The 11,589-nt window shown below is 36.6% G+C and overlaps 1 protein-coding gene across 1 annotated transcript; it reads left to right on the plus strand.

Annotated features, from left to right (window-relative positions):
* Positions 1-1,436: 1,436 nt before the first annotated feature.
* Positions 1,437-5,654, plus strand: LOC108671990 (zinc finger Y-chromosomal protein 2-like). The gene is made up of 4 exons (XM_018159601.2): positions 1,437-1,742; positions 2,093-2,214; positions 3,755-3,907; positions 4,048-5,654. Exons 1-4 carry the CDS (start codon positions 1,703-1,705, stop codon positions 4,984-4,986), a joined length of 1,254 nt encoding a protein of 417 aa, XP_018015090.1. The 5' UTR covers positions 1,437-1,702; the 3' UTR covers positions 4,987-5,654.
* Positions 5,655-11,589: the final 5,935 nt, after the last annotated feature.

The following is an 11,589-nucleotide window of genomic DNA, read 5'->3' on the forward strand; positions in this document are numbered from 1 at the left end:
CTCTCACGGCAAACCTATCTCCTACATTTTTCAAGTTACAACAATGAGACATATACCATTTGATGCGCAAAGAAAAGATCTACAATATGATGTAGGCATTATTCTAATTTCGTTATAGTTTGGATTTTATTCTGCAAAAAGGGGTGGTGGGGGCAAAATGGAAAAATTTCCAAAAAATTTGCAAAAAATGCAATCACACCCACAAAAAAAAAAATTGTAAAACCACAAAGATCAGTTTTTAAATATGATTTTTACGCATTAAATGATATGTGTCTCGATGTTGTAGCTTAAAAATCCTAGGAGGAGACAGATTTCAAAAGTATCCCATTTTTTGGCTGTTTTCTAAGAATTTGACTTTTTCTTTTATTTTCTTTTTAAACTCACATGAACAAAATACAAGTTTTTTTTCCATTTTACATATGTGTACCAAGTTTCAGAGTGATCCATCTGTAAATAGCCGAGATACATTTTAGCATAGATGCTCCCCTTAATAAAAGAGATACCGTAAATAAAGCCATGGATGAAGTTCATCAATTTTCAGAAATGATGACTTTCACTGACTTTTGTTACCAATAAGATTTTAGTAATTAGTACTTGGAAGGAATTTTACTATTGTTTAGAGTATGAAAAGCTACATTTAATATTTGCAAATTGTTTTAAATCTTATTCTATAGTAATAGAAAAAACTGATATTAGACATATTAATTTGCCTGTAAAAACTCCATTGCAAGTTTTTAAGTGAAAAAAATTGCCACTTTTTCTGCAGAATGCCTAAAATATTAATTTAAATATAATTGAACTCAGCCACCAAACAAAAATTGTACAAAGAACACAAAATTGTGCAATGCTTTAAGTGGAAAGTGAATAGTAACAATCAATTAGATCTTGCCGCCAAGTGCAGCATCTCAACATCTACCTACACGAATTAAGGAACAAAAGAGGGTCAGTCAAGTTGACAAGCAGTGGGCAATCAAATGTCAACAGTTGTCAATCAAAAGCCAGCTGTTGTTCCTCAAAAGTCAACAGTTGTCAATCAAAAGCCAGCAGTTGTTCCTCAAAAGTCAACAATTGTTCATCAAAAGTCAACAGTTGTTTCTGAAAAGTCAATAGTTGTCAATCAAAAGCCAACAGTTGTTCCAAAATAATATGCATTTAAAAATTACTTTTTAAAGACAACACTTCTAAAGAATACAGTGTTTCCAATGTTACTCATGTGTAATGAATTTCTAATTTTATTATCAAATATTAAAAAATTAATTTTAACATTTTATTGTTGAAATTAAAATAAATTGAATTTTCCAAAATTATTCATTGTGTCAATTGATTCATGCCTTGTCTCCAACTTAACGCATGTGTGCAAAATTTCAGATTGATTGACCATGTAAAAGTGTGTTAAAAATCGATTATAAGATTTGTAGCAGACGAACAAACAAACAACAAGAAGTGAAGTTAAAGAGAAGTGTCGTATTTAAAAGCTAAATTCCATGCAAGTGGAGAAAGAAACTTAGTGTAGTACTGGTATATATGTCTGTCAGTGTCAGGAATGTGAAATTTCCAGTTGGTAATCTTATTATTATTAAGTTAATCAATCCTGCAAAAGGATCAATACATTGTCTGTCAAAAAATTCAGCTAACACTAATCTGTCTTTTTTTTGTGTTTTTCATAATTGGACAGAGTTGTACTTACTGCAATTACTTCTTGATGATGGAGTCACCTCAGTGCAGTCAGATCAAAATAGAAGGTATGCCTCTATATAACTACTCTATCTACAAAAATGTGATAAATATGTCAAGTGTAGTAGGTACTCTAAAGATTACAAGAAATTCTAATATTCTGTTTGACAATAAATTTTATTATTCTAGTGCTGCATGCACAATTTACCCAAAACAGTAAATTTTCTATGCTACGTAAAATATTTATTGACCATTGTTCCTATATGTATAGATTGTGAAAATTCTTGTGCCCAAGTAAGAATAGAATTGATTTATAGTGAGGACTGAAAGCAAAAGTTTTTGAATTAGTACCTATGTTTTGAGTTGATATTTTATGGTTATAATGCATTATGATGTTGATACATGCTAATTTTTTCAGGTAAAGAGGTCAGTGACTCATCTCTGCTGCAAGAAATGGTGGTTGTCAACATTAAGAAGGAGCGTGAAGATGTAGGAGACAACATTGCCATTAAGAAGGAACCCGAGAGTCACGATGAAGAGGTAAAATTTCTCCCCTCTGAATAAATATTTCATAAATTTTTCAAAAAAAATTGACTGCCAAAAATTGGTCTTCTAATACTGTGTTGGAAAATTTATTGAGTTATGAATGGGGATCTAAAAGTCAAATGACTTTACATAAAGAAAAATTAATTTGCCTCTGTTTTTTGAATAAGGTTTTAAATAAATTAATTCCCAAGATTTTGTATGGCATTTCTACTCAAATATAAATTAATTTGTTTTATTTTATGCACAGCAGAGCTCCTCTCTTAGTGGCTTATTGGAAATAAAGAGCAATTTATCTCTTCTGTTTGAATGTACTCTATTCATGCAATAGTATTGTTACTGGTGTGGAATAGCAAATAAAATAACTCCTCAGCTTTACACTAACTAGTTTATATTATAATTAAACTAAACTAAATAAATTTACATGACTTTGGTGGAAAAGATAAAATGAAACCTTAGTACTGGTTCTACTAACTATTACGATCTCCTTTCATCATTACGACAGAACAAAAAGACTGATATTAAAAAGTCTCTAAAATGTGTAAATGCAATATCAACACAGGGAATGCCTTGCCATGTAGGACAAAGATACTAGGAAGGTATATAACATGTAGGCAGTGAGGATGGTTGATGCATCTTGACTTTGTGAACACAAGATCTGACAGCATTCTTTGTTACAGCAGCATATTACAATAAATTACTCTGCACGCCATCTAAATCTTACTGTTCTAACCTTTGAACTAAAAAGAATAATAAATTATTTTGGGCGAATGAATAAAGTATGTAAAATTCTTGAAGATACAGTAGACACAGTTCTAAAAATGATACCAGAAACCAAAAAAATTTACTGCAGAGCTGCCTAAACCACACACCACTGTTAACAATATTTAATTAGGAGTATAATGATAACAATATACCTATACGTAACAGTAATTTTGACAGTAGTTGTTGTGTAATAGGTATATGCCTTTAAATAAATATTAAAAGCAAGCTACTGTTCTCTAGCTGTACAATTAAATGGCACATCAAGTTTCTTTGGCTATAAGGTTCTGAGACAAATTTATTGATTAAAACATAAATATATTTGATATTAAAGAAAATTTTCTTGCATGATAAAGACTTGATTTATTTGAAACCTGCCAAGCAGTGGATTTGCAAAGGCTGCTTCATAAATAAATATGGCAGGTGATGGAATAAGATCCCCTACTGCGTGTTCATCACTTTTTTTTAAATATTTGAATGAAACAACATAACTGAGGAAACTTTGTTTCAATGCTCAGGAACTAAAACAAATATGTAACAAATTATTGTGATATGTTTTGTTGAATGTATTCTTAAATTGCACTGACATGTCATGTCATCTTCATCTTGGAATGCACTCCATTTGCCCTCACAAATATTCTCAGAAATATTTGTGCTGTAACCGTAGTTCTGTTTATATGAATCCATAGCTTGATTTGTGTAACTTTCCTTTCTAGTCCACACACACTTATTTTATTCTAGAAGATTATAATGATGTTCACTACTGTTCCATCAGGCTGGTTCTTACAAGCCTCCCAGCCCCAGCTGTAGTGATGTCAAGACTGAATATGACATCACAGTTCCTGATGTCAAGATAGAATGTAAACTTGAGACTCCTGATGACAGTCACCAACCTGCCTCGCCCATCTATGCATTGCCTGGCATTCTGGTGAGTAGTCTGGCTATCACAATGTTGCTTTTAGATATGCTTCAGTGCCAACCACTATGATCAGCTAAATATTAAAAAAATTAAAAAAAATTAATATTAAAAAATAATAATGATTTGGCTAATGTTGCCATTGTCCTCAGACTGCCAGTGAGGGCCTCTCTACATTTGAAGAAGCGGCAACCAGTTCCAAGCAGCACACGGCGATGCCTGCACCATCCGAGGGTGGGATTTTGAGCTCCAAAGTTGAGACTCAACTGCAGACGTGTCATGCAGATGCGCCCTCGTCCTCAAATCAATTTTCATGCCAAGAATGTGAATACCGCAGCAGTTCAAAACGCAATCTTCAGGCACATATTCGTGCAAAACATTCAGAAGTAACTGAATATTGCTGCGGTGAATGTGAATATCACAGCAGTTCAAAGCGTAATCTTCAGGCACATATTCGTGCAAGACATTCAGAAGAAACGGAACATTGCTGCACTGAATGTGAATATGTTTGTTCTTCAAAACGAAATCTTAATTATCATATCCTTACCAAGCATTCTGTGCAGAAACATTTTTGTTGCATGGAATGCGATTTTTCTTGTGCTTCAAAAAGCGGCCTTAGGAGCCATGTTCTCTCCAGGCACTCATCAGAGAAGCCTTATCACTGTTCAGAATGTGAATATTCTTGCGTGACTAAAAAACTTTTAAGAGAGCATGTTTTTTCCCGACATTCAACTGAGAAGCCTTATAATTGCGCAGAGTGTGACTATTCATGTGTATCTAAGACATATATGAGGAATCATGTTCGTGCGCATCATACATATGAGAGGCCATTTCGCTGCTCAATGTGTGAACACACCTGTGTAACTAGCAGCCTTCTAGGAAGACATATTCTACAAAAGCATTCAGAGGAAAAACCTCACAAGTGCTCACAGTGCAGTTATTCATGTGCTATTAAATCTAATCTCAGGAGGCATGTTCAGTATAGGCACTCAGAGGAGAAACCTTCTCGCTGTATGCTGTGTAGTTATTCCTGTGTGAGCAGCAGTGATCTAAAGAGGCATATACTGATCATGCATCCCCTAGAGAAGTAGTTCTGGGCCAATATCAATGTACCGATGAAACTCATCTATATCAGTATTTATCTTCTTTCTAACCATATACAGGGAAATAAGTTTCCTCACTGCACCCATCAATGTGTTAAAGAAATTGTGAATTATATCAACTTTTTTCTCGGCTGCAGACCACTGTTTGCGAGAACCTTACACATAACTCTGCAGCCAAATTTTGTCGATTTATTTTGCTTGTTCAATCGATACTTTTATTCTAATTTAATGTATTATTTAGGAATGGTATTAATGTTCTTACAATAATTTTTATCTACTTGAACTCCAGACGCCATCTTGGTTGTGAAACACTTCCTCTTAGAAGTGTCAGAACTTGATTTATAAATGATGAATAGGGCACAAAGTTGCCTTAATTTTTATAGTATGTTAAATTTTATACGATTAATGAAGTGTAACTGCTAATTTTATGTATATTAATATATATGATCTCCTAAGATGATAGGTTAATTGTAAGATAATGATAATTTTAGCCTTGATACTATGTGAAATAAATTGAACTCAATTGCATTGTAGAACAAAACTTGTACGAGGCTCAATCAATAAAAAATTGGATGCATATAGTAAAATTGACCAGCTTGTTTCTGGTTGCCTGCAGGTCATACCTACATTAATGAATCATTAAATTGTTTCATTCATCAGCGTTTTTTTCCTCAACGAGATATGGGCAGTCGTTGAATGTCACTGAAGTCGAGACAATGAAAGTGCGAACTTGTAAAACGTTATTTTATACAAGTGCGAAGTGAGCTGTAAAGTTTGTCATTTGTAGGTTATAAGTATAGTGATAAATTCAACAGTTCTATAACTTATTAAGAGGGGTCCACGCAATTCGCTATGTTAGCTATGATGTCGCTCGTGTTCAGGTTTTGAATGCCATTGTTCAAGAACCAGCAGGAATCTTAATCATTTTCTTGGCCGTCATGGAAATTGCGTTGGCAGTCGTTTTTTTAATAACTATCGCCTGTTCTTTCTTGATGAAACAAATATTGGATGTTGACTCCATAGTGGCGGGCTGCAGCACCGAAATTCCAGATTTCCTTCAACATGTCGATAAGTTCACCATCATTCAGTCATTCCAGTGCTGGTGCCTGGGTTCAGCGCCAGCCTGGGAAGAACCCATGTAAGTAGAGTGACTCCTTTTATAGGGCACCTCGTCCATTCAGAATACATACTTTCATTAACAAAGACGTATTGCAGTCATGTTCATCTGTACTGCATTTATTGAACAAGACGTCCATTATAGAAGCATTGAATAGAAGTTATTTTATGCGTTCAACGACAATCCAGGAACAGTAATTCAATATAGAATTCGTTTGGCATTAAACATCAAATTTGTTCATATTTCACGTAAATTGGTTGACAGGTTCAGACTCAAATGTTAAGTAGTTATCATATACACTGAACAGGAGTGGAGTCAGTGGACTATATATACTTTGCTTCAAGTACACACAATTAATAAATCAATGGGACACAATTCACGAGTGTTATACAATGATTGCATTGATTTAGATATTGGAAAGATTTGTTACAATCAAGTTTGTATTACCACATCATGTATCATTAACTATTACTTCCTATTCCCCTATCATGGTTTATTTCGTGAAAAATTAGAATGAAGTCTCGATTTTTTTGGGTTGACCAAATTTCCTAGGTTTGCCTACAGTTGTAGGCAAAAATAGTGAGGATCCACTGGTTTGTTTCAGTATATGAACATATTAATCATAATCATTTACACTAATTACTATTCAAAAATTTAAAAATATAATATACACGAAAGTTTTTAGCCATGTGATTATACAAAAATTACATTGAACTTTTCACGGAAGTCGGGTCATTTTTATAAAATTGTGTCAGTCGCCTTTATTGAAGAGTTTACGATCGAATAAGTTTTCTACGTATAATTGGAAAAAATGCTGTTTGATCATAAACTACACTGTTTTTTATAAATTCATATTCCCCAAAAAATCAAAATGAAGACATTTCAGGTGATGTTTCATAGTGAAATTTTTGCATAAATAAATTTTATCAATATTAGAATTAGAATAAAATATTAGAATTTGGTATTGCTGAGTTACGATGTAAAGTGAAAGCGCATACAACGAGTTAAATAATAAATAAAAATTATTAAAGTGTAATAAGTACATTAATGAGTGTAATAAAGTGTTCGCCGCGCTGTAAAATATTGAACATTGCTATTAATTAGGTTCATCTAAAACATTCCGTTGTTTGGCAGTGTTTCCATGTTTGGATGTTTTAAAAAACGCTTATTTTTCGCTTGTACCCTGAGTTTGTTTTCGAGGAGTTCAATGCTTATCAAAAAAGCTAAATAATTTCTATGAAGACGTTTTAAAAGTACTGCAAAATTATTTGAGAAAGAAATTAAAATATTATTTGAACCCTGGCCTTTATGATCGAGTGCAAACAATATTGTTCATTGACAGAAAGTAACAACGCTAGCGTTTCGCACTTCATTGCATGTTACAAGCGAAATTCTTTGTCTTTTGAATTTTGCCCTTAAGGACATGAAAGTTTTTACCCCAGAATTATCAAGGTTCATTGCCACTCTTTTCTGTGTCGCGAGATTCATGTGATTAGAAATTGTAATCGTGGCGTCGGATTATCGAAGCGAGACGGACCTGATTATAATGTTTATTATCGCCGCGCTATCGCCGGACAAGTTGGCCAGCCAAACGCCGCCTTTTATTTTCACTCCTGCGCTTTAACCTGACGACTAACGGCGCAACCAACCCTTTAGTCAACGCTCACTTCATTCGATACTTTATCCAGTCTAAGCTCACTTCAGTCAACGCTCACTCCATTCATTGCTCATTTCAGTCAAGATTCATTTCAGTGAACGGTCATTCCAGTCAACGCTCACACCATTCAATGCTCATTTCAGAGAACGGTCATTCCATTGAATGCTCATTTCAGTCAACGCTCACTTTAGTCAACGCTCACTTTAGTCAACGCTCACTTTAGTCAACGCTCACTTTAGTCAACGCTCACTGCTTCCAATGCTCATTTCAGTCAACGCTCACTTTAGTCAGTAGGAGGATTTCATATTTATTCATTAAGGGAAGAACGCGATATTTTACCTACCGGTACGAGTTTTGCTGATGTGCGTTTCTTCAGTTGACTGACTTGCCTGAATGTACTGGGTTGACTGCACTTCGTTGTGGCCGCCGATAAATCGTCCCAGATTTTCACTAGAGTTTTTGTCGCGTGACCAGAAATGTGACTCGGAGTGGTGCTGTTGGTCACGTTTTGACCCACTCCTGCAACATCGCGTGTCGCCCACTTCATCCATCAGCTCACCCCCCCGAGTCACCCGGGTGGGTGACTCGCTCAAATCCGTCGCTTCAACCATTCAATATCTTCCCGTTCACCCACCCACCACCTCACTCTCCAAGCCCACTCATTCACCCATCACTTCACCACTCTAAGCCCACTCATTCACCCATCACATCACCACTCTAAGCCCGCTCATTCATCCATCACTTCACCACTCTAAGCCCGCTCATTCATCCATCACTTCACCACTCTAAGCCCACTCGTCCACCCATTCCTAATGAAACAACACGGACACCAGAAATAGTTTCAGCAAAACTATCGCTAGTTTCATCGCACAAAAGTTACAATATATTTACATAATAAAAGTGTCTACCCGATAATGATTGGTGATTGGATCTTTGAAGATTACCGGGTAGAATAGCAATACATGTCAATCATTTCTATTTGTGACGACTTTAAGCAGGATATTATATAATAATATTGCTGTTGCTATTGATTATTATATCAACAATTCATCTCTTTAATTATATTACGCGTTGCAGAGAAGATCTGTCACGCCAATGAAGCTCTTCAGGTAAATGACGCAAAGTCGTGTGTTGATTTTACACGCGTAGCCGTGTTGAAACAAGACGCCTTTGTCCGCTAACGAGGACTTGGTGAGACAAAGGCGCCTTGACGTCACACCTTAATGAGGGACCGCCTTAATGAAGGGCAGATGTGAAGACTTGAACGCCTTAATCTGCTAAGGCGTGAAATGGACCATGGAGTGTTGGAAACTGTGACGCCTTGACGCCTTGATGACTTTACTTATTGACTCCTAGGTGACTTGGCTACAGGTCAACAGAAGGCGCCTAAGTAAAACAAGAGCGCCCCAGTACAACAAAGGGCGCCGCAGGGCGACGTGATGTCAAGGATATACAGCTTCTGCTCACGACGGTGATTAAACATGAAGAGAAGTGCTCTTAACACGGCAGCATCCATATTGTTGGAACACATTAAGCATACGGACAGAAGAGAAGTGCTCTTAACACGGCAGCATCCATATTGTTGGAACACATTAAGCATACGGACAGAAGAGAAGTGCTCTTAACACGGCAGCATCCATATTGTTGGAACACATTAAGCATACGGACAGAAGAGAAGTGCTCTTAACACGGCAGCATCCATATTGTTGGAACACATTAAGCATACGGACAGAAGAGAAGTGCTCTTAACACGGCAGCATCCATATTGTTGGAACACATTAAGCATACGGACAGAAGAGAAGTGCTCTTAACACGGCAGCATCCATATTGTTGGAACACATTAAGCATACGGACNTCAGCCGCCATATTAGGACATCCGTACGATATCAGCCGCCATATTAAGACATCCGTACGATATCAGCCGCCATATTAGGACATCCGTACGATATCAGCCGCCATATTAAGACATCCGTACGATATCAGCCGCCATATTAGGACATCCGTACGATATCAGCCGCCATATTAAGACATCCGTACGATATCAGCCGCCATATTAGGACATCCGTACGATATCAGCCGCCATATTAAGACATCCGTACGATATCAGCCGCCATATTAAGACGTCCGTACGATATCAGACTTCAATTTAATTGGCTCCTATTTTCAAGCTTTGCCAATAACAACGGCGCTAATGTCCGCCAATCACCGGAAATTAAGTCTCGGTCTCCACGCCCACAATTATTGGCCGCTAAGGACCAAGCCCTTAATGGCCTTAATGACCTGCCCTTGAACCCCTTAGTGACCGCCATGACGGCCAGATGACGGCTAATTATGTCGCAGCGTCAACCGTGAAATGCCAATGGAATTTATTGGAATTTATATGGCGACATTGGTGCAGGGTGTTGACTTGATGTGGCGACATTGTTGCAAAGTGTTGAATTGATGTGGCGACATTGGTGCAGGGTGTTGAATTGATATGGCGACATTGGTGCAGGGTGTTGACTTGATGTGGCGACATTGGTGCAGGGTGTTGACTTGATGTTGCGACATTGGTGCAGGGTGTTGACTTGATGTTGACTTAGGTGCAGGGTGTTGACTTGATAAGACGCGTGTGGCGACTTAGGTGCAGGGTGTTGACTTGATAAGACGCGTGTGGCGACTTAGGTGCAAGGTGTTGACTTGATAAGACGCGTGTGGCGACTTTGGTGCACCTACGTGATATTTCATCAACTAATTCGGGAAGAGGGACAACCGTTGTACAATCTAACTCAAAATCTGAACATGTATTAGAAAAAATTCCCTCTTCCTTCAGATGAAATCCATGACGTAATCCACGACGTAAATCACGTAATATACAACGTAATCTATGGCGTTCTCTACAACGTAACATTAGGATATGACTATAGTTTAATTGTACAGGATGTAGTATAGTTGTACATTGTACAGTACAGCTGTACACTGTACAGCACAGCTGTACACTGTACAGCACAGCTGTGCACTGTACAGTACAGCTGTACACTGTACAGCACAGCTGAACAGTACAGCTGTACACTGTACAGTACAGCTGTACACTGTACAGTACAGCTGTACACTGTACAGTACAGCTGTACACTGTACAGTACAGCTGTGCTATACCCCACGTCAGGCGGACCCGGTGACCTTGTCGAGGTCGAGCAGCTTTTTAGGCCTAGGGGCGGACGTGCTGAAAAAAACTCCATGTAAATACAACCTATATTGATATGTGACCTATATTTACATATTAGCATGAATATATATAACCACATACCCTATACAACTATGAATATTAAACCGCATACCCTATATTACCATGGATATATAACCGCATACCCAATACAACTATGAATATATAACCTATACACCCTATATTACCTTCAATATATAACCTATACACCCTATATTACCTTCAATATATAACCTATTCACCCTATATTACCTTTAATATATAACCCATAACCCTATACTACACACTGCTCACATAACCTATATTTTATAACATAAAACCCCGTTGTAGGTAATGGAGTTATAGGCTCTGTACAGTTACGTAAAAAGTGATGTCACGACCGACTTTATTGCTTAACCAACTTCAAATTGTTATTTTGTTCAATTAAGTGAAAAATGTAATACGAGTTAATAATGGGGAACAAAGTAAAACTAAATAATCTAATAATATGGATTAATAAATAATTAATGATTAATTTATAAAGTGACCCGTACGTATAACTAAAGAAACTTTTACCTGCTTGTAGATAATAATATCAGTTTTAATTAAACATGAACAGTTTAAGTAAACATTAAC

This window comes from Hyalella azteca, unplaced genomic scaffold (genome assembly GCF_000764305.2).
Source record: "Hyalella azteca isolate HAZT.00-mixed unplaced genomic scaffold, Hazt_2.0.2 contig15295, whole genome shotgun sequence".
NCBI lineage: Eukaryota > Metazoa > Arthropoda > Malacostraca > Amphipoda > Hyalellidae > Hyalella > Hyalella azteca.

Coding starts and splice junctions, on each gene's coding strand:
- LOC108671990 (XM_018159601.2), top strand. CDS start 1,703: ATGATGGAGTCACCTCAGTGCAGTCAGATCAAAATAGAAG. Junction 1,743..2,092: donor CAGTCAGATCAAAATAGAAG/GTATGCCTCTAT, acceptor TAATTTTTTCAG/GTAAAGAGGTCAGTGACTCA. Junction 2,215..3,754: donor CCGAGAGTCACGATGAAGAG/GTAAAATTTCTC, acceptor CTGTTCCATCAG/GCTGGTTCTTACAAGCCTCC.